This window comes from Glycine soja, chromosome 2 (genome assembly GCF_004193775.1).
Source record: "Glycine soja cultivar W05 chromosome 2, ASM419377v2, whole genome shotgun sequence".
Lineage (NCBI taxonomy): Eukaryota > Viridiplantae > Streptophyta > Magnoliopsida > Fabales > Fabaceae > Glycine > Glycine soja.
Genome location: NC_041003.1, coordinates 45,455,194 through 45,479,677, shown reverse-complemented (window position 1 = coordinate 45,479,677; position 24,484 = coordinate 45,455,194). Strand labels below are relative to the sequence as shown.

General features: G+C 30.0%; 2 protein-coding genes across 4 annotated transcripts; one reads left to right on the top strand and one right to left on the bottom strand.

Moving 5' to 3' along the window:
- Positions 1-2,228: 2,228 nt before the first annotated feature.
- LOC114398137 (GDSL esterase/lipase At5g37690-like) lies at positions 2,229-7,152 on the top strand. 2 transcript variants are annotated; one of them, XM_028360302.1, is made up of 7 exons: positions 2,229-2,563; positions 4,314-4,876; positions 5,479-5,649; positions 5,758-5,832; positions 6,096-6,208; positions 6,360-6,609; positions 6,765-7,152. In XM_028360302.1, exons 2-7 carry the CDS (start codon positions 4,651-4,653, stop codon positions 6,977-6,979), a joined length of 1,050 nt encoding a protein of 349 aa, XP_028216103.1. In that variant the 5' UTR covers positions 2,229-2,563; positions 4,314-4,650; the 3' UTR covers positions 6,980-7,152. The 2 variants fall into 2 exon arrangements, with proteins under 2 accessions (XP_028216103.1, XP_028216096.1); XM_028360295.1 differs by having other exon boundaries at positions 2,235-2,563; positions 5,479-5,606; positions 5,706-5,832.
- Positions 7,153-10,389: 3,237 nt separating this feature from the next.
- On the bottom strand, positions 10,390-13,439 carry LOC114398123 (glucan endo-1,3-beta-glucosidase 2-like). 2 transcript variants are annotated; one of them, XM_028360285.1, is made up of 4 exons: positions 13,251-13,439; positions 11,047-12,300; positions 10,902-10,929; positions 10,390-10,785 (listed from the first exon to the last, which is right to left on the bottom strand). In XM_028360285.1, exons 1-4 carry the CDS (start codon positions 13,309-13,311, stop codon positions 10,632-10,634), a joined length of 1,497 nt encoding a protein of 498 aa, XP_028216086.1. In that variant the 5' UTR covers positions 13,312-13,439; the 3' UTR covers positions 10,390-10,631. The 2 variants fall into 2 exon arrangements, with proteins under 2 accessions (XP_028216086.1, XP_028216077.1); XM_028360276.1 differs by lacking the exon at positions 13,251-13,439 and adding an exon at positions 12,929-13,158.
- Positions 13,440-24,484: the final 11,045 nt, after the last annotated feature.

Genomic DNA, 24,484 nt, shown 5'->3' with positions numbered 1-24,484 from the left:
CATGCACAAATTTGCACACAATTTTTATTGAATAATAATGTGTTTAAATAGAGAATTTTTTTTGTAAGTGAACAAGTCTCAAAAGAAGTCTTCCCGTTTACTGCTTTGGTGGGAATCTATTTAGCAAGAATATTGCAGTGTTTGCAGCTTCTGCCCACCATTTCCATTATCGTCCGATTCTTTCTTTCACTAACCCCATTTTGTTGAGGGGTGTAAGGAGCTGTTAGTTGATGCTCAATGTCTTCTTCCTCATAAAATATGGTGAATTGTGTTGAAGTGTACTCTTTGCCGTTATCAGACCTCAAAGCTTGAATTATGCAGTCATGGGATCACCAATCACACGGAGATGGATGTCCATTGTTGTAACTAAATAATGAGTTCTAATCTCATTCCCCTCGATGACTCAAGTACTTGTTGACACGTCAACCCTTTCGTAAGTGAATCCGCAATATTATTTTCTAACCTGACAAAGTCAAGAGAAATGACACCTTGAGAAATCAAATTTCTAATAGACTTATGTCTCACTCTTAACTGTCTCCTTTTTTCATTAAATTTTTTACTAGTAACTTTAGATATAGCAACATGACTATCACAATGCATTGGAATTTGAGGTATAGGGTTATTCAACAATGACAAATCACATAATAAATTTTTAAGAAACTCAGCCTCACTAGTAGCAGTATCTAAAGCAATAATTTCTATTTCCATAGTAAAACGTGAAATAATAGTTTGTTTAGCAGATTCTTCCTCCTCTTCTCTTTCTCCTTTATATTTGGGTTACATTTGTAAATTACTTAATAAACAATTTAGGGATAACAACAGAAATAATAACAACAATAATAGTTTTATTAGGTGTGCATGCGCATTTATGCATGTATACATTACATAGACACACATGCATACATGAATGAAGAAGATGTATGACAATAACATGGCCAAACATTGGGCTAAGAAGCGACAAGCATGCAAAGAAAATATTGTCAAACAATTTTCCCCCATTTGTTTTTTTTTAAGCTAAAAGAATTTATTAATGTAAACATAAAACAACCTTTTAGCACAAAGCTTTACTAAAGCATAACGTAAAGTGCATAGTTTCTGCATATTTCTTGATCATATTCATAGCTCTTTATCCTTCAAATTAATTTGTCCTACACGTTCCTAATGTGTTCCATGATATCCAAGCTCCACTCATACTACGTCATAATCGACATTGGCCCTGTACCACGGACCCTTGTCTATTGTTTCTATCCCTTAGCGTTCCCATCACCCAAAAATCAAACTATTATCCTGATCATCTTTTCATCTCCTTAACACCACCTACATTAACCCCTCCCATTAGACATTAGTGTATCAGGCCAAAGTTGTCCCTAACTCAAAGACAACATAGTTGTACAAAATTGGACCAATAGAGCCAAGATTACATATTTAAGAGGTTTGATAGTTGATACAGCCTCTACCATATACAATTCCACAAAATCAAACCCAAAAACTGGTACACAAAGGCATAGTTCATAAGATAGTTGACCAAGAATAATGAGTATCGGTACTTATGTTTTTGCTTATATAGTGAAATAAGATTTGTTATATATAAAAGCATCTTCATATATAATTTTTTGTAGTCTAGTGAAAAGACACAATACAACTTTGCTACAAATCCAAAAGAGGAAACAGGACTATCTGCAATAGGCTAAGTAACTTAATAAATTAAAACATCAAATTACGTACTAGTCAAAGTTTTTTGTTAATATGTGGTCTTAATGCACGCAAAGTCGTGGCTCTTGTACACCTTCGAGTGATATAGCTAGTTGAGGAATGAACATCAAGGACCTGCAAATTATGTAGGTAGAGAATGCAGTAATTAGTTAAAACATATTGAAGTAAACCTCTATGCATAGGGTAAACATTACTTAATTGGTTACAAATGTGATGCTAATTGCGGTGCTGCCATTGATGATCATAAATCCACAACAGGCTATTGCATTTTTCTAAGCCTTAACTTAATTTCATGGTCCTCTAAGATACACGTGGTGTCCAGGGTCCAACACAGGATGAATGTCGTAGCTTAACAACTATCACAACTAAGTCAACTTGGTTACAATGTGCATTGTCATAACTCAAAATTTCCTTGCTCCACCTCCTATCGTAAATTGTGACAACTTAAGTGGTGTCTTATTGACTACAAATCCTATTCTTCATTCTCGCAGCTTAAAACATCACATCTACTTGTGACCACCCACCTTATCAAAGTAACCAAAAACAAAGACTAGCCAAGTAATGGCAGTTGGTGAGACTCATACTTACCGAAACATGGGATAAAGAGGAGCAAATTCGTCGTGTATTGCACGTGTGGTGGTGAGGAGGGCCTATTTCCCTTAAAAACTTGTAGATTTTTTCTGATGGGCACTGAGAGGCCCAGAATGATGAGGATGACCATGGTGGACCATTGTTATTTGGATGACTTGAGGGTTGTAATCTGTGTCCGTGAAAACAATGATGGTAGATATTATAGTTAGGATGCGGGAAATAGAAGGCGTGGACATGTACATTAGAGGCCGTGAGTCAGGTACTTAAGCGATCATGTTTTCCTTCCTATAATTCATTTTAAGAGTTATTCAGAGATCATTGCATAAAAGTATGATGAAATATGTATACTCTGAGCTAGTTCAGTCAGAGCTAACTCCATCGGAACCTGCCGTTGATGTTTAATTTTGCATAGTTTCTTTTGTTTCCTAGAAGTCTTGAATCACCATAAAGAAGAGGCCACAACAAAGAATAAGGTTGTGAAGATTAGACCGATATAACCCACCATCGTTCACGGTCGATATTATAGTTAGGATCCGTGATAACACACACCACTAACTTTTCTAGAGACTAAAAAATGAATAACTTTCATACATGCACACATAAACACCATAACTAATCTTTCAAAATTTATTATTATATAAATTATTTATTATTTGAATAACCATAATATGTATGAGAGCATTATGATGATGTATATATTTATTGGTTTGTTTAATTGTTTGAGAGAAAAATATTTATTTATTGTTTTTTCTTATTCTTTATTTATTTTTTAATATCTAATATTCTCTTTGTATCATTATAATTATCGTCATAAGTTTTTTACACAAATAAAAAAAACTAATAAATAAATAAAATAATAATAATTTTATTAAATTAATCTTATTATTATTATTATTATTAATATTCTTTGTTAAAAATGATACAACACAACGGTGTTTATTAGGTTATAAATGAAAAAAATAATTAATATTATATAAAAAAATTTAAATAATTATTATTTTAGGATAATTTTTTTTGCACTAATTATGTTGGACTGGAGGGAACAACACTTTTGGAGGAAAATACTTTTTCAAGATCGAATTTTTTTTTTAAAAAAAAAAACTAGAGTATTTGCAAAATTATCAAAGTGATAAAAATAATTTGACATCAGAAAAATTGTTTTTGTCATGAATTGTAGGGAATTTACGATTAAAGTTATTGTATTTTTAATTAAATTTTATTTATTTCCAATAATTAAATTAAATTATTTTTTGTGAATAAAAAATTTAATTTAATTGTATTTTTTAATTCCCTTCTACGTATCCATTTGTCTCACTTAAAGAATTTTTCAAATTGTACTAAATACTAAAATTTTATACAAACTGTGTGAACTCTGTAAAATACCCTTTTTTCTTTCTTTTTTTATTTTTATTTTATTTTTTATTCCTCTTGTTTTATTACCATAATAACAACAATGAAACAGAAATGAAATGAAAAATCACAAAAAGCTTGTCTTTTACGTTTTTCATAATGAATACAAGAAAAAAGGGAAAAAAATCAAATACAAATTACAATAAAAATTTAAAAACCCAAAAATTATAAAAATATTGTTTACAATGAATCTTGAGTAATAAAACTATAAATTAAAAAAAAAAAAATCTTAACTTCTCTTGGAAAAAGGGCTAGCAACTTACCCAAAAATAAAATAGAAACTTCTCCCCTAAGATTGTTCTTCTTTTGCTCTCTTCTCACATAATATAGGTTTGTGTTGAATTCTCCAAAGTCTCTTCAGTCTTCACCTAGACAAGTGGTAGAAAATTGACATCCTTAAACCCAATTAACCAAGCTGAAAAGCACCTTAGTTAAACCAAGCAGCACTAGAGGTCAAGCCTAATTTTAAGCAATCTCTCATTACCATAAACAGAAAATATGTATATTATAGTGGGTAAACAATATTGAGTAAAATTCTTAGCTTCCTCTCTTATTTTCCTTGACCAAGTGGGTTTGCTTGTCCTTCAATTCAATTGCAGGCAGAGCAAGTAAAGGAGTTGAGTGGGGTAAATCACAGCAAATGCTACAGAAACATGAGCACGTGCGCCATTTAAGTAAAAGCTAACATTGCTGACTCAATGTTTCTTAGTTGGCCAACTCCTGATTAGAGAATTCAACCACCAAGTTTTATGATTTTACTACTTCAGCAAGATGAGATAAACCCTTTACTTTCAAGTGTCAATGTGGTTTGGAAATTAACCACCTAACATGCATACTTGAAGAATAGACACAACAGTGCAGAACCTGAATGTGGTACTGCTATAAAACACTGACTCAATTCTATATTTTCAGCAATATAAGGTAGAGAGAACAAAGATGCCAAGGCTAGTTTTTGCTGCATGTATCTTCTCACTTGCATCAATTGCTTTGGCAGCTCTGCCTGTGACATATATCTTTGGTGACTCCTTGACAGATGTTGGAAACAATAATTTTCTACAATATTCTTTAGCCAAATCTAACTATCCCTGGTATGGGATTGACTACAGTGGTGGCCAGGCTACTGGAAGATTCACCAATGGAAGGACTATTGGTGATTTCATATGTATTTCCTCCATCTCTGTACTTTTCTTCTTTTTGTTTCCTCTTTATATTGAATAAGAGTTTAATTTCTATTAATGTGAGTGGCAAATCTAGGTTCCTGAGTCAGTCAGTCAGTAGCAGGGGCAATCTATTTTAAAAAATAATTTTAACAAAAATTATCATATATATAAAGATAGTAATTCAAACACATAAAATAAGAAATATAAAACAAATTTTTTTAATATAAATATCTATGATTTTATTAAAATGCAGGGGTGCATTTACTTACCCCATATTAGAATAAGTTAGAGGATTCAACCACATAAAATTAAGGGGTTTAAAATATAAAAATTTTAAATAAATACTTGTAATTTTATTAAAATATGGAGATATATATTTGTCCACTCTTATTTATGAATAGTGTAGAAAATTTTATACTATTAACCAATGATAAGTATGACTTTTAAAATAGTAATTATAAAAGTCAATTAACTTAAATAATAATCTGTGATGAAATGATATCGTAAAAATCTTTATACATTGTGATGGGATATATTATTTACTCATTGAATAAAACTACTAGCAAGCAAGACTTTGATGGTCTTATGTTATGGCTTGTTGCAGCTGCAAAGCTTGGAATCACATCACCACCAGCTTATCTGTCAGCGACTCAGAACGTTGATACCTTACTCAAAGGTGTAAACTATGCATCTGGTGGGGCAGGAATTCTCAATGATACTGGACTTTACTTTGTAAGCAGAACATCTTCAAACCCTCCGGACTCTCTATCTACAGGTTAGAATTTGAGTAGCCTCTCAGCTAACTTAAATTCTGTCTTTTGAATATTTTAGATTGAGAGATTATCTTTTGACGATCAAATAAACAATTTCAAGAAAACCAAAGAAGTAATTTCGGCAAACATAGGAGAGGCAGCTGCCAACAAGCATTGCAATGAAGCCACGTATTTCATTGGGATTGGTAATACTTTACACTCACAAAAGTATTCTATTTTGTGAGAAATTGTTATATAGTCTACGAAAATGTGATCTTAATTAATCTTCATGTGAGGTATAATCACATTTTTCAATTTATGAAAAAGAGTTAATAATGTAATAAATAAGATCAAATGATAATTTCTCCTATTTTACACTTCTATTATTGTTTTCAATGTTAAAAACTTCAACTTCCCATATACTATAACAGCCTTCACAGTTCACACGGGTCAAATTGCACTCTTGCAGGCAGCAATGACTATGTCAACAATTTCTTGCAGCCGTTCTTGGCAGATGGCCAGCAATACACTCATGATGAGTTCATAGAGCTCTTAATATCAACCTTAGATCAACAACTTCAGGTATAAATCAATTAAGTGTAAGAAATTAACGTTTAGAAAAACTTAACAAACTACCATCCTCCAGTTAGGTACATTTCTTCACATTAATATCATCCAAATCTATGATCTATTAATAGTTCAATCAACCACTAAAACAATCTCATTATGGCAGAGTCTTTATCAGCTGGGAGCACGAAAAATCGTCTTCCATGGACTTGGTCCACTCGGTTGCATTCCATCACAGAGGGTTAAATCCAAACGAGGACAATGTCTAAAGCGAGTCAATGAATGGATCCTACAATTCAACTCCAATGTACAGAAGCTAATCAACACACTAAACCATCGTCTTCCAAATGCAAAATTCATATTTGCAGACACTTACCCGTTAGTTCTTGACTTGATCAACAATCCATCTACTTATGGTAATTTGGCATCTCTATCCTCTACCTTATATCTTAATGATTAAATATATGCCGATGGTATTCAACAACTAAACTTTAATTTAAGGGTTAAATTATCTATTCCACCCAACTTTGTTAAATTGCAATTATGTAACATGTAATTAATGATTCCTCAGGTTTTAAGGTTTCAAATACATCTTGTTGCAATGTAGACACAAGTATTGGAGGTTTATGCTTGCCAAACTCAAAGGTGTGCAGAAACCGCCATGAATTTGTATTTTGGGATGCTTTCCATCCATCAGATGCAGCAAATGCTGTTCTTGCAGAAAAGTTTTTCTCTCTTTTCTCATCAGCTCCTTCTCCTGCATCAGCACCAACACCTTCTCCCTAAATTTTTCTGAATCCATTGAACTGTAAAACCATGCAAATCAGCCTGTGTTTGACTATATGTGTGCAATCTATTTCATCTGTACATGGTAATTAACACTTCCCAATTTTAATGTGTGACAATATCTGATACAATGGTGTTAATAATTCAAACACAACATCAGATTTGTCTTTTTACGTCCGCTTCTGGCTGTCACTGACGCTACAAAGTCATCAATAACATATACTAATTCAAATCATAAAGTTAAATAATATTTAGTGATTATTTTAAAAAAACATATTTGTTTAAAATCAAAATTAATTCATAGAAAAATAAATTATTTTATCATAAACTAAATAAAATCATTAGGATTTTAATCAAATTTTATAGTAGTATTTTTTAACTTTAGATTATATTGAAAAACTGAAATAAATTCATGGAATTTTAAAAAAACAATTGATTTTTAAAAAATATGAAAAATACTCATTTTTAAGTGGAAAAAAATCCTAGTTCTTTGAAAAATATAAACTTTAGATTTGGTGGCTACAAAAAATAACTGCAGCACCAATGTACAAGAGCCATACGTCATTCTACAGCTTGAATTTGTTTGGCTAATTTTAGAATTCATTTTCCTACATTAAAATCACATTTTTGTATCTGTTAATTATGTTCAAAATTTAAGAATTCTATTTTGTTAGATCAAAATTTCATTTCTAGCTGGTTAGAACACCCCCCCTGCAGTCTTCTGGGACCTGCAGAAGACCTAATCAATCCAATTCAATCTTCCTTTCCATAGATCCATAACAATCACCATGAGACAAATCAACAATCAAGAATGACAAGCGAATTAAAAACAATTTTTCAAAAACATCGAAGAGTTACAGTAATGAATTGCTCTCAGTTGAAAGGCCAGTTTTTTCCACATGAGAAAACTTGAGACGAGTAAAGACCCCTACAATTTAAGCCGAGACTTCAAGTGCTGGAAAATGCCCTCTCCCAATGTCTAAAAGGAGAGGTAACTAAATACCTCTTCAGCTAGAAGATGAAATCACGAGGCAAAACCAAGTACAAAAAGATCACTTAAAGAAAAAGGGAACCCATAACCTCGTCCAGCCCCTATTCGGTGTGGTTAAAGCAAAAAAATCATCGAGCATTCATATACATAGAGTAGAGATCAGAAAAACAATAAAAAAAACATAAAACTGTTCCAATTCAATTCAAACAACAAAAAATGCAAACCTTGTAATGAATTCGTTAACTTTAAGGAAAAATAATCAGAACCCAGATGAGAGATCAGAAAAACAATAAACATAAAATGGTTCTATTTCAATTCAAACAAAAAAGAATGCAAACTTTGTAATGGATTCGTTAACTTTAAGGAAAAATAAAAGAACCCAGAAGTGAGATCTGAAAAACAATAAAACATAGAACGGTTCCAATTCGATTCAAACAAAAAAAAATGCAAACTTTGTAATGAATTTGTTAATTTTATGGAAAAATAATCAGAACCCAGAAGACTAAAAAAAATTAAAAAGCAAAAGTAAAAGTAAGATGCTTGCAATGGATTCCTTAATTTTGGGGAATGAAAACCAAAACCCAGAAAGGGGGGAAAGCGAAAATTGGTTAAAAGGTTAGAAATTGTGGAACCTACGAGAAATAGCAAAAATCCATTGAGAATTGGGACTATGCCAGTCCATAGAGGAACCTGTTGATTTTGCATCTTTTCGTATTCTCTATTCCACTGTTAGAGCAAAAGAGAATCATAGTAGATGCACGTCACTTTCAACAAAAAATCGCTTATTGAAAACAGAAAAAATTGGAGAAGTGATATCCATCTAAGGTTAAGAAAAATGATCAGAACTGAAAAAAAAAAAAAAAAAACAGAGAAACTTGTGGGAGGATGAGGCTCGTAGTTGATTTATATATCCCCGATTGAGCTAGGGTTTTGGGATTTGGAAATTACCAATTTGCCACTGTAACTGTTCGGCTGTACCGCCGTTTAAGCCGAAAAACGGGAGCACCGAGCACCTATGCACGATGCCAAAAATGCAAGAGTTGTCGTGTGTTAAGTCGGGATTTTAAAAAAAAATGTTAAAATGTATATATAATTAAAAAATAAAATAAAGTATAAAACTGAATAATTTATATGCATAGAGTTGTCCTGTGGAGGGAGATAACAATCAAAAAGTAGTGCAAACAAATTTTCATAAAAAAAAAAAGAGTAGTGCAAACCAATTTTATTTGCTTTATATACTTAACTGATTTTTTTTCCACACGACAACTATAATCAAAACAAGATCAAGCTTAAACTCTTCTTTTTGACAAAAAAAAAATATTGTAACAAAAAATTAACCTAACAACTATTAGCTATTAATTAGTTTTTTAAAAATTTTAGTTAGTTTTTCAAATTTCAATTACTGTTTTTTCTTCAAATTAATACAGATTAACTTATATCATTTTGCCCGTCTATCCCCAAAAAAGTGAGTTAATGCTTCCAACTCATTTTTCAAAGGTTAAATTAATCTACGGTTCTTGAACTATTTGATCATTTTTATTTACATATAAAAAAACAAAGTTCATATGATTTTTCAAAAATATTAAAACATTTTTGGGAAACAATAATCCACCTCTATCTCTATCTATAAAGTGACAATAAGGTGAAAACTTTTGACTATGATAAATAAATGAATTTAATTACAATCATTTGATTAAAATTAACACTTCAAAATGCATGCTAATTTATAAACTTCACACGATTTTTTAATTCAAATTGCATGATATTTATAATAAAAAATGCAATCTGAGCAATTAATTCAATGATTAAAACTAAATGCTCTTATTTCCTTTAATAACTATTGAGACTGGATACAATGTATATATATATATAACCGTGACATTCCTTTATAGTTTATTCTTTTACGTTATTTGTATATAAGATGTTTTGAATAAAAAAAATACTTTTATTAACAAGAAAAACTCGAAAAAGACACGAAATTAAAAAGCATTTGCATTTTAAAAAATTGAATATAAGGTTAAAATTAAAATTCTAAACTGAGTATTCCTAATTCCTATAGGCCTAGCAATTTATACAATAGAAACATACCAGATTACGATTGATCTAACTAATTAGCAATAGATATACATACCAGAAACGGCAATTTGTCTATATTAGACACTTGGACTAATTCAGTAATAGAAAAACAAGCCCCGTGTTAACAAATGAATATAACCTCAAGAACCCATGACATTTTCAGACGTTTTTCGGTTAATGATGGGCTTACTAATTTATATTCTCTTTCAAGTTGAATCAAACAAAGTTACATAGACAAATTTGTAATAATAGCCCTGTGGATTTGTATAATGAGTATAGTCTTCTTTTTTCCTTTTTTGGGGGAGGGAGGGGGTGCAATATATATTTATATAGCACAAGATTATAACTAACCCAATAAAAAATAGTCAATGGTTGATAAAGATTGAATCAATTCTAGTTGAAAAGAATAATAATGATGATGATGATTCAGTTGCGGCCTCATTCGGTCCAAACCCTTGGCTGGTTTTTGTACAAAATTGAATGGACCACTATGAACAACACAATGCTACCAAGACGAATATGTAGTAGTAGCATTATCATCCACCACAAAATTTTTCAAAGTAACACGATCTGACATATACCACTTTATAGCAAAACCACTCCCCATAATAGAAATCCTGCTACCATTAAAAGGCTTCTAATTCTCAAGTCAGAGCTGAATTTGTAGGCTGAGGAATCTGAATTTGTAGAATTCATGGATGGAGCTGTGAAGTTACCTAAGGTTCCATTTTTGCCAACACTGCACATATTCACAAAGACATCACTTTTGAGCAATAACAAGTTAACAACACAACAAACATAGGATGATAATGAAAAGAATGAAAATGAACCAAAGAAGCAAATATCTTATCTTACCTTCCAGGAAATAAACAAGAACCATGACCTATACAATCATTCAAAAAATGTGTTAATTATCCTAGAAGTGATTGCAGATAGAAATTGACAGAAATATAAAAATGCTAAAGCTAATCCAGCATAGCATTAGGGAACAATAATTTACTTGGATCTGAGGTGGAGATAGTAGCCACTCCATTGAAGTCACATGCATCAGGAGTCTTTCCCATCTTATGATAGTAAGTGTCAAATGCATAATTTGCATGTGCAATCACATTGTCCGGTTCATAGCATGGTTGCCCCTGCAGCAATGGAGAGCATTCGACCTTGCCCGGTCCACATGCCCAATCTAGTGCAGCCTGCAGCATCTTCGGGTCAGCACCGTCCTTTGCAATGCAGAAAGTATTGTTGCTGGTATCATTTGCTAAGACTGCCCCTGACTCTGTCAAGTGTAGAATGTAAATAGGTGTTCCATTTGCATCAAACAGTCCCCAGTTCTTCTCTGACAATGGCCCAGGCTTCATATCCTCGTTGTAGAGCTCATAGATGTAAGTACTAACAGCAATTCCAGGATGTTTGGGAGTTCCGGTTTTGTTAAACACATGTTTGATCAAATTGCTGTTGTAAGTATTTGCATTGTCCACCGTTGCATCAGGTTCGTTGGAGCCACCTTTTGAGGGCCACCCTGACTCAGTCACCACAACAGGAATGTTGGTGTAATTTAGAAAAGCTATGGCAAAGTATGCAGCATCAACCATGGCATCAAAGACATTGGTGTAGTGGAGGAGGGTATTGGAATCAACAGCTTCTTTGTTTGGAGGGAGAGATTTGAAAAGTGCATAATCTAATGGAATCACTCCATTTGATTGCATGTAGTCATAGTAAGGGTATATGTTTAGCATCAGATAAGAGCCAGTGGATTGCAAGAAATCAAGTAGTGGGACTAAAACTGGATTGAGTGAGCGGTTAAAGAAAGCCTGAGAAGGTGGAAATGAATCAAGAATGATGGATGAGGAAAGGGGTGTTGAAACTTTAACTTGGCGATCAAGATTGGATGCCACAAGGGCTGAATGGATGTATTTAATCGCACTGACAAGTACTTTTGCCGCATTCGGGAGGGTAGTTAAAACCTCAGAACCAACACAAATGGCTGTGATATTGGTGGCTGGATAATGTGCTACCACGTTGCGGGAAACCCAATTGGCAGCCGTGGAATTCGATTGACCAATTGCCAGGATCTCTTCATTTGGGACAGTCACAACAACCTGAATGCCTGTCTTTGCAAGTGCAAGGAGCATAGCTTGGTCTGCATCATACAAACGAACATGACGAATTTGTTGGGCTTTAAGTAGAGCTACTACTTGAGTAGGGTGTGGCATATCAGAGAGATCTGTTCCAATATTCACTCCTATAAATGGTTCTGCAAGGTACAAACATTAAGATCCATCAAAAATTAGATTTAAGTCCTCACTGAATTAACCAAGTCCAGTTGTAACTGGGAAACATATGCAAGCAGACTCTTACGCACATTATGTTTGTTCCAAACAAACCAAGTTTTGAGGGAAAATGACAATAGAATAGCTCCCCAAAAGTAGAAAGCTTTTCCAAAAATAACTTCCCCAACCTCTACTACAAAGTATTACACACATCCAAATGTTGGGGAAAATGACAATACGTGACTTACTAGAAGGACAAAAGAAACGTCCTATTCAATTTACAAAAATCTGAATCCTACAGGAGGACCGCATCCAAGAAGATCAACAACCAACAAAACCCTGACTATTTTTAAAAACATATGTTTATTAATTATTAGCCAGAAGTTCAATCCCATACAGGATAAAAATGCAAAGGAAAAACACACAAACTCTACTAGGAAACAGACTAACAAAATAACCAATTATATCTCAGCTATTGCATGACCCCATCAAACCTTGGTTCTGAACATTTTAACACTAATTAAATCTCAAATAACATTCTAAGTTCCTAATCCACAGCAAGGGTGTGCTACTGCTAGGAAAGGTGTGAAAATGGGAAGAGTGTATTTGGACCTTGATATGACAAAGCATGGTTAAGTTCTATTCCCCACAAAGCAAACTCCAAAAACTCCTCAAGAAAACAGCAAGGAGTCATAGGAGAACTGAGAACTGAACAAGTAAAGGCTCAAGAAGAACCATGCAGGTTAAACAAAAGTGAGTTTTGCAGTGATTCTAAAACAATGCCAAACTAAGTAGAGAAAACAAAATAAAGGGCAATGAAAGATTCAGAATGCAAGCATAACTCAAAATAGTGGAAAACACAGGATCTCATAACAGGAGAGTTAGCAAAGAAAACAAAAAGGGGGGAGAGGGGTAAAAGTGTCAAGTCACTAACCTTCATCAGCAGCAACAAAAGACACTGCAAAAAGCAGGAGGAGAAGAAAATGCAGAGCCATAGGATTGAGAAGTCTGGAGAGAAGAACTCTCTCTCAATAATGAAAGAGAGAGAAAGGAGGAATGTGAAGAAAATGAAAATGAAAACCGGAAGAAGGAGTAAAATTGAAAAGCAGAGAAAGTGGGGTAAAGTTGTAGGAGAGAATATATGACTGTGTTGTGTTTGAGAGAGGGGGCTACAAGATCAAGACAGAAATCACACGTGGAAAGCTTGTCAGACAAATTAAACGGGTAAGTGTGTCTTTGGCTTGCCAAAACTATTCTGTCAAGGAATTTTGAGTTATTTTTACATTGAATTCAAAAATTTATAATAAATTTTATTTTTCATTTAATTTTATAATAAAATATCTAAATATAAATTATATTATTTTAAAATTAATTTTATCAACGTTTATTCAATCCCACGCTAATAAATCATTACATTGTGTAAATATTATACAACTATTGACAAGTGGTAAGTTTCTCCAATAGTTTGCATAAAGAGAAAAAAAAGTAATAAAATAAAATAAAATTCATATTTTAATTCAAAATTTTGATTGCATCTTATTTTCTTTTTATGTTTTTCACCCTACCAAACGATACCCAAGCTAAAGAATTAGCCCAAAACCCAGGAAACATTAACAAGACTTGAGTTGAGATTAAGAAGCACCTTTTTCTCCTTTTAATGTTTTATTTGTTTAGTTATTCGTATCTTCATTTTATAATGTGAAAATGTAGTTGTAAAGATTACGTGAGGTACTTAAATAAACTTCGGGTTATGTAAGACTCGAATATTTTTTAAAAGAATCGAGCTTGCTTTAACAGTTAGATCAAGCAATGCCAAAAACTCGTATAGTTTGAATAGTTTAAACTATACTATTAATGAGTTCATTAATAATAATATTTAATAAGGCTTCAAATTTAAACCTTACATATAAAAACGTTTAAACGAAAGAGTTAATCGCACCGAATGTTTGATGTATTTAACTCAAACTAGGATAAATAGAGAGAGGAAAAGGTGTACACACACAAAAAAAAGGAAAAATGTGTACTAAAAAAAGGAGAAAAAGAGAGCATATATTCTTAATTGTTGTTAGAAAAATTAATTTTTTAGTCATTTAATTAAAATTAAGATTTTAAATCACATATTTATTAATAAATATTTATAGTTAAATAATTAATTTAAAATTCTAATTTTAATCTAATGATCTATATCAATAATAAAGACAACTTTTTTATGCGTACACATTATATTAAATAATTTTATCCTTTAATTATTTCTTTAAAGATATCACCCACTTCTCTCATTTTATCTTTCTCATATTCGGTTTTAATAAGTTAAAAATTAAATTAACAAACCAAAATTATAGCATACACATTAGTATATATGTAAAAAAAAAAAAAAAAAACTGACAAATATATCAAATTCAACATCTTATTAAAAATAAAAATATGTAAACATACATATGCACGTTAGTCGTTGGGTATGCCTTTTTATTAATTATAATTAAATATTCTCACCTCTTTTCTTTTTTTTAGTGTACTCTCATCTCAAGTTATGATAAAAAAAAAGGAGTTGGAATAGCAAATTAAGAATGAATTATGAGTGTAAGTTGGTATACAAATACTACTTTATAATGATTAGTGTGTTTAATGTGCATGTGGAGGAGGAAGACATGCACCTGTTCTCCTAGCCGTTAACGTACGGTGATTTATTTTCTCAGTATAAGTGTTTTTTGTTGTGTTGTAGTAATAGCTGTGTCTGTGTCTGACGCTCTGTTTGTTTGCACTCCTTAAACCTGGAATCTGTATACACATGTTTTGTGGTTTTTAAAAAGAAGGAAACAAACAAGGAATGGTTGCATGCATCTCTGATCTCTGAAGACACCAAAAGGACTTTCTCTCTCACTAGGCACTAGCATGTAACAGTAACAATACTAGCAATGGACCTACAAGTTAATATAGAGTAGTACTGAATTTAATTTTTTTAAGTAAAATTTTAATTTTAATTCCTATAAATAAAAAATCTCATTAAAATTAATCATAAATAAAATTAATAATGTTTATCATCTATCAACGGTCCAATCCAACACTTCTTACGGGATTCGTACCAACCAACAATTGGGCCACCTTGTAAATGCTATTGTCCATGCTGTTATTATTAGATACGCCATAACACGCCATTATTTATTGGATACGCTACAATGTTTTAAATTTTGATCAGTAACTCTTTTTATCCATCCCAATTTTTATTATGCTGGGTGTTCCTTAAATGTTTCTTTACTTTTTTTATACTAGCAGAGAAAATGCATTCAGTTCTCCTCTATAATTTAAAAAAAAGAAAAGAAAAGGGAACAATAATGAAAGTCTTTTTTTTTAGAGTAACAATAATGAAAGTTAATTAATAAATAGTGGTAGTTTTCATAATTAATGTAACTATTAGTATATGTTGTTTGAATAGTGTAATTAAAGGAAGAAAAAAATATTTATGAGAGCAGTTATAAGGATAACATACGATAAAAAATGTGTGTACCAAAATATTTATACATATATTATAAATATTATTTTAAACTGAAATTGTTTAACATAAACGTTTTCTCAACAAAAATAGATTATTGTTGATGTTATTTGAGTTTGTGAGTGATTAACTAATTTGTCAAATTCCCATAAGAAAAACTAATTTGTCAAATAGTAGTATTAATTTGTCATTTTTATTTATTAAAGAAATATTTTCTTAGCATCACAAAATTTTAAATTTACTCTTATATAATACTATTCACGTGACTCTTTTTATTTTAGTTTAAATTATAATAAAAATTAATTAATAATTGAAAATTATCCTTATCTTTTAAATAATTTCCTTTAAATTTTAAAGTTTAACATATTTTATACTTGAATTTTTTTAAACATTAAAATATTTATACATTATATTTTTTTATCATGAATTATTTATACATTGCAATTGTATAAGTTAAAATGCATAGTTATAATTAATTCAAACAAGCACTTAATATTTTGGGAAAAATAGTTTTGTGCTTCACATTTAAGAGTTTACCAATCTAAAGAATTGTCTTAGTGATGTAAGGTGCATATGGAATTAAAAAAAATTTGAGTTTACCTCATTGAGATTTAAAAAAAAAAAAAACTTACTCTAACTTGTAAGCGAAACTAATAATGGTAAATAGTTGAAAAATTGAATGGCTGGGTCAACAATTATTAATACAGAACCATTCACACGCTTTATTGGGTCAAACCCAATATAACTTAGCCCGGTTTAATAGGCTTGTGGGGACCCAACTGAAACAAAGAACATTAGAAATAATTGAATTTTGGGTCAAAAACAACGAGTACACCCAGTTGGCACCTGGGAGTAACACTTTTTCCAATCTAACCATTTATTCTATGTGCCTAAATTTGTTGGCTAGTTACTTATGAAAATTACTCGTAATAAATAATAAATAATATTTTACATCGTGATCTAATCACGAGTTATTATATACTATAAAATTATTAATTTTTACAATAATTATATTAAAAATTATATCCAAAATAACTTTATTTAATTAACAGCATAATTTTTTTAAAAAAGGATGTAAACTAAAATCTATTTTTTGGTCTAAGTATAAATTAATAACTGGTCATAATTTTTTGTGGATATAGACATGGGTATGGTTACTTTAATTAATACCTTATTCTAACCATATTCATATGATATATTTCAATCAACTCTTATATTTTAATTAATATTTTTTATTTTAATTTTATTTACATTGTAGTGTTAGTATTAGAATACCATTCATGTTTACTATTTTGTCAACTAAATATAATACTGATACAAAATTAAAATCCTAGTAATAGCATCAGATATTAATGTAAAATCCCAGTATTAGAATACCAAAAATATATATAAAAGACCGTGTTTAACATAACTAAAGACCTAGTAATATCACCAGTTATAAATATAATATAGGTATTTGATGAGTAAGAATAAATGCGTTAAAATAATTTATCATCCACGCAAACACAAGTCTATCAAAAATCTATAAATTGTAGTGGAAATGTGTACATATTATTTGTGTGAAACATGATATCATTATCTACACCAAATTAGGTTGTATAGTTTGTAATGTTTGTGGTGTTTTTAGAAAAGACTAGAAGCAATTACGAAAAGGGAGGAACACTCCAACACCCTCAAAAAGATAACAAAAAATAAAAAATAAAATGTAAAGACTATACGAGAACCCATGCTTTAATGTGTAATGAGTTTCATAGTTTTTGGTTTGATTGATGGTCTATGATTTGGATACTATATATTATATGATCTCAATTCATAATAACTATTGGGAGAATAACTTTGAATTAAGTCTATAATGTCTTCTTTAAATATTAGAAACACACACATTACAAACACTTTTTTTTTTTATCAGTTTCTCATTTTAATATTTTCTAATCAGTTGTGTAGATTGCTTTTAATTGGGCTAAAAGTTGGAGAAAAACTAAAAACATTAAAATTCTCTTAAAGATAACATTTTCCTATCTAAAATATGAGTAAAAAGAAAAATATTCAAAAATAAATAAATAATTTAAGAACAAAAAGTCTTTGATTAGATTATCAATACAAAATCTTATTTAGCAACAACTTAATTAACAAAACATAAGATATTTTAATTAAAAATGAAATCTGTTTGTCCGCAACTAATATGATGTTTTCACTTTTACACAATTAAGGTAATTATAAATAATTAATTAGTTTAATTAAAATAAATTAGAAAATAATAGTGATTAATTGCTTAAAGTTTTTGTTATTTGATTATTCTGAAAATAAAAATTAAATAATTGTATTTAATATTATAGTAATAATTTTTTTTAATACTTGCGGTAATTATGGTAAAAAAGTTATATTAAATATTTATAATTTATAATATATAAAATATGAAAAAATCTCCAAGTAATAAAAAAAAATCTACAAGTATTTAAAAATATGTAAAAACATGTATTGCATGGGACAATATATGTTATGTAAAATATATTTTGAATTCAAATTTAATATCAATTAATTAATTAATTAATTAATTAAATGATATAATTTGATACTATAAACTTAAAGAAAAAAATTCCTCAGATTATTTAAATATTCAACTAGAATATTAATTAATTTCAATCAAAATAATTATGATACCCAAATTTACGTATATTAATTTTTAAGGACCAAACTCAATTCCCTTACATTGCAATAACAAAAATAATTCTATGATATGATGGTTGTTGTCATTTGTGCAATTTTGAGTCACGCAAATGAAGAAAAAAATTTACAATCCTGAAATTAGGGGTCTTATTTGAAAAAATTAAAGTCAATTATTAATTGAGTATTTAGGGGATATCAATTAGGATAAAAATATTTATATTAAAGATATAATTATTTAACTGAGTAGAATTGCTAACAAGGCTAAATATTAATTAAACAAAGATGAAAGTTTTATAACAATATAATAATATATAAATTATAAAGATTCTTTTACATAGTTATAATGATAAATTTGTGCATCATATGAAAATCATAGTTATATATAATAAAGTATTAATTAAAAAATTACTAATAAATATTTATCTTTGTTGAATCAAATTGTTACTTTTATTAATTTGCGTAATTAATATTGATATTGTTGGTGTTAAAAATTAATAAAATGATCAATTTGATCTAAAAGAGACATTAGTGGGGGGAAGGGAGCAAGTAGGGTTGACAATGAGATGGTTAGGGGCGATTTTTGCTTACTCTGCCTTGAATCTCATAACAACTCCTACTCCCACCCTTAAAAAATGACGGGGTTAAAAATTTATCCTCTGCCTATTAAAAATTTATATATAAACAATAATCATAATATAAATCAAAGTAATAATTATGATACCGGTCACAACATCAAAAATATAATTATCAATAACAAACAATTAACATAAGTTTTAAATATTGAAAACAAATTTTAAATATTCCAGACAAGATTCAAAAAGTCTTAAATGTATGTAACCCAAACATTAAATGTATTATTCATTCCTTCAAAATAAAACTAACTACACTCCTAATTTCAATCATTAGAAGTACATCTATTATTCATTCCTCCAAAATTTTATTTTGCTACTGATTGATATCCATATATAATGGATTATTACCAAACTCGATCGCAGCTTTTTAAAATAATACATAATCATCACTATTTGGAACCTCTTTCCAACTGCAGTTATCAACAGATACAATCAAACAAGCAATTACCACTATACTATACAATAAGCAATAAACAATGAACTTCCACGCCAGATAATTAAAATTGTTTTTATTTACTTAGTTTAATAATTATATGGTTAAAATATGTTCCTTTCATTTCTCAAGTGAGTTTATACATTTCTCAAGTGGCATTAGCAGTTGCATAACCTCGCTCCAACACACACAAAACACACTTATCAGATATATCCTAAATTTGTTGAAAAGTTCTAAATTTTTAATAGAAAAATTTGAATTCATGGATTGCCAGATATACTTCAGCAATAAGAGTATACCCTTTTCAATTCTTTCTTGCTAACATCTTAAACCACTTATACAGTTCATATTTGCATATAGAGTAAAGTTTATTACTGCTCAACCATGCACAACCAGAAACATTCATCAAGATCACTATCATCCTATATGCTCCATTAGTAACAGAACCCTCACGCAACTCTCCTAGAGTCCTCTTTACTTATCTTGAAATGTGGGAGAATCCAGCAACTTAAGAGTATAATTTTCAAAGTTCAGCAATTAAAAGAGGAAAAACTTCAATGCTTCACAAAATTAAGTGTTTCTCATAATAGATGGCATACAAAAAGAAGCCAAATAGAAATACCAGAACATCCCCTCCCCCCAAAAAAAAAGAAAGCAGCAAAGTTGTATTAATAAAAAAATGCCAATAATTAAAAAAAGAGAAACGTGAAAGAGTTGTTTTGTTCCCATAATCACATCACACGCACCCTCTAGTGGCGGAACTATGCTTGATGCCAAGGTTGGAGAAGATTTGAGGTAAGGTGAAGCCAAGGTGCTAATGGAATATGGTTGGACACCAAATACTGGCCTGGCAACTATGCTTAACTACTGTGACAGAGTTGTGCATGACAGCAAAAAATGAGGACAATTCTTCAGAGTGGCGATCTAAAATAGGGAAGTTGCTGGAGGATGGTTATAATGGTGGAACCATAGTGATGCCTACCGTCCCCAGAAAAGTTGCAGAATACATGTGTTCTCAAAGCCCTGACAGTAACATAAGCTGTAGTAGTCCCATGTCTGATTAGAGGTTAGCTTGTGCAGAAAATGTTTCCATATGTATACCTTGTATATTTATTGGTAACATTCTTTGAGACCATGACCATGCAATTATAAAGTAGTTCAACATGAAAACTTTCAACATTTGTTCCGAGCTACAATACATCCTTTTCAGGAATGCATGGTGGAGCTTCAAATAGTTATGCTTCAAACCATGCTTTACCACTGTAAAGGAGTTCAGATTTTAATATTCAGGCAAACGACAAATTCTGCCTTCAAAGTAGATACATAACCATGTTATAGCATTAAAAAAGTGATTAACTTTTGTTTTCATTTCTTTATGTTGATCTCGTTTTTCTCAGAAGTCAAGTTTGGTTTATTATTTGCATTAGATTCAATTTTCATTGTTTGAATACCAAAATTGCATTTGGGATTATAGTGTTTGACTTAACTTTGTTAGGTTCCTTTTAAACTGTTAAGTTAAACTGACATGGATTGGTTCTTGATTTAATCGGTTTAATTGGCCTATTAAGTTTTCTTAATTTTAACTAGAATTGATGGATGATGCAGTGATTTATGAAAACTGAGACATCAATTTTAGAGCATTTGATAAATGATGTATTCAAGGTAGGATGCTTGACTTTGTTTGAAATTTGGATTGAATTTATGAAGTGTACTTCAAGTAAATAGAGGTGTCTTGATGTTGGTTTTGCTCTTTGGCATGTAGAGATCAAGTAATTTTACTTTGGACCGATGTAGAATTCATTGTTCATAAATGTATTTTAAAAATCTTGCACCTACATGGGAAGTTGACCCTGGTCAACACTTTTACAATTTGACTTGATGTAGTGCTTTGAGTTGAGATGGCCCAAAACAACATAATATTTAGTTTCATTTTTCTCCTATTTGATCACTTTTTACCAATTGAGGCATCATTTCGAGAATTATTTTTATTAAATATTCTGGAAAAATATTTCTAGAATATCTAACAAGGATCGTAAGAATTTTATCTATAATTTTAATAGTTTGAGTCTTAAAATTGATGTTTCAATGGGATGATTCTAGTCCTCCAAGTCCAATCCCTTCGAAGAAGATTACGGATGGCATTGATGAGGCTCCACTTTGCTGTACAGTCAAAAGCAATCCATCTTGAAAAATTTATTTTGAATGGTTTGGAAGAGCTATTTACCAGAGTTTTTTTAATGAATGGGAAACAAAATTCATTTTGAATGGCGTTTTAAGTTAGAGGTAATTCTTATATTCTTACCTAAATGCCCATTTGACAAAGTTATGAAGTATATTTAATTTTATGTAAATTTCTTAAAAATAATATATTTACAGTAAATTATCATAAGAAAATTAATAATTTTAGACAAATATTACAAAAAAAAAACTCACTTAAAAGGAAATAAATTTTTTCACTTATTCACAGATTAATATTATTAAAAAAATCATGCTCAGTTACAGGATGTTTGATTTTTAATTTAATTGAAACACACTAATAATATTTATTACTCCCTTATCTAGTAGTAAATAGAATAGATTGTCACAAATATGATAAGATTATTAAGTTTTGTAATAGTTACTTTAAAGTTTTCATTTAAGATCATTTTAACTAGTTAATAGCATAGTGAAACCCATTTTAGTCATTGATCCGATTAAAATAGTTGGTCAGTGGTTCAACCGGTGGATTAGTACTTAGTTCGATTTGACCCGATTTATATTAAAAAATTTAAAGTTATATATGTATCTATTATATATAACTATATAACTAATATTATTTGATTAAGAAAAATTCATTCATAATTCTATATTCCAAAATTTAAAATAATAATTAAAGTATTAAAGTTGATAACACAAGTGAAGTGTATTAGTAATAAAAGAGTGTAAATAGCAACTACCTAAATTAAAACAAAGTCCAATTTCCAATAAACACAATGAGCCAAGAAGTCCAGTTTTCCAATAAACAAAAAAGTGTGGATAAACTTTCTGCACCCCCATTATTGTTTTCTGCACTTCCCAATATATAATGGAAAAGACCATTATGAAATGCAAAATGAAAAGTGCGGGTAGCAATAAAAGGAGTACAAGAAGCAACATCTTAATAAGTGAATCCGGGCGGATTAGGCCCAATAGAAGCTTTCAAATAACCAAAAATCCTAATCCTCCATATATATATATATAACCCTCTCTTCATGTTGCGCCTCATTTTCTCTGTTTCTCGCTTCAAAACCACTCCTCTTCCTCTTCGATCATCACCGCTTCACAATGTCGTCAAAGTTTGACCCCTCCTAGGTCGTTGACCTCTTCATTCGCATTACTGGCGACGAGGTTGGCACGACGAGTTCCCTTGTAGTGCGACGACGGCGACGGCGACGGCTTGTAGTGCGGTGGTGGTCGAGACAAGCATTTAGATGAAGAGAAGGGTCGAGAGTCTTAAGCAGATGAGCGTGAAGAAGAGAAGTGACTAAGATTTTAGGGTTGATTCAAAACGACGTTGTTCTCAAACGTGACAATTTTTTTTAATGTACACAATCGAACTCGTGTTTTAAAGATCGGTCAGGTCGTTGAATTTTCATAAAATTGACTAAGTTTGATCGGATCATCCCGAATCACATACATAAACAATCTAATAATAAAATCAATCTAGTTATACCACTAGACTCCAATTGAACCAGAATGAACCAAGTTTTACATCTATGGTTGATAGTGTAGAAAAATTTATAATAATATTACACGGGTTTTTTTTTCATTTGGGCTTTCAGGTCCCTACCCTTTGAGTTATAACCAACAGAAGACCCCACTTTCCTATGGGAACAAAAATGAACAAAGACACTGGAACTTTGTACTAGGTTCGTTACATTATTTCATTAGTTTGGTACTTTCTTTTATCATTATTATTGGGTCCACTTAAGTAGGTACTTTCAGTTGCTTCATTTTACCAAGCTATTGAAAAGATGGATTTTTAAAGGATAATCCACCTAAATTTTAGACCATCGATTGGTTTTTATTGACTATGATGAATATGCAAATTATTTTAATACTTTTTAAATTTTACATAATCATATCCAATGACTATTATAATATAGGACAATCGGTGGTTCTTAAAGCACTTTATATATTTCTTAAAAGAACATGTCTTATTTGGGAGCAAAGAAAATAATAATAAAGCAAAAGGAAAAATATTCATTACCTTCTAAAATAAAATTGCTTGTAAAGAGAAATTATATTTTCTTTTATTCACTGTTTTGAAAAAATAAAAACATTGTATTTAGTAACAAAAAAGAAATATAATTAAAATATAAAATTCTTATAAATAGAGAGAAGAGAGATTAAATTACACCGCTATAACTATAACATATTACATAATTTTTATAACTTGATATAAAATATGATTTTTATTGATTCAACTGTTGAATATATCTATATATTATCAATATCGTTTATGTCAAATTTTGTCATAATTAAACAACAACAAAAATGTAATTAAATAATTCATATTTTAATATATTTTGAAATGTTTATATTATGTTGATTTTAATCTATATGAATAAGGTAACAAATGATTTTGAATTAATATGAAAATTTATACATATGATCTATGTGAAAGAAACTTTCAATCCAACGATGAGTTTTAAGAAAATATTATTCAATTGAAACTTATAAAATAATGTAATAATTATCAAAGTTACATCAATATAATTTAATCTATATATATATATATATATATATATATATATTAAAATTAAAGAAAATGAGTCAGTTTATAAGTCATAATCGATATACCACTCACAACTTTATATAAATTGTAACTTTCACCAATTCAATTATTAAATTGTTATATATAGTAATTATATTATTTGTGTCAAATCTTATAAAAATGAATTATAATAAAAAAAAATTATTTTAAA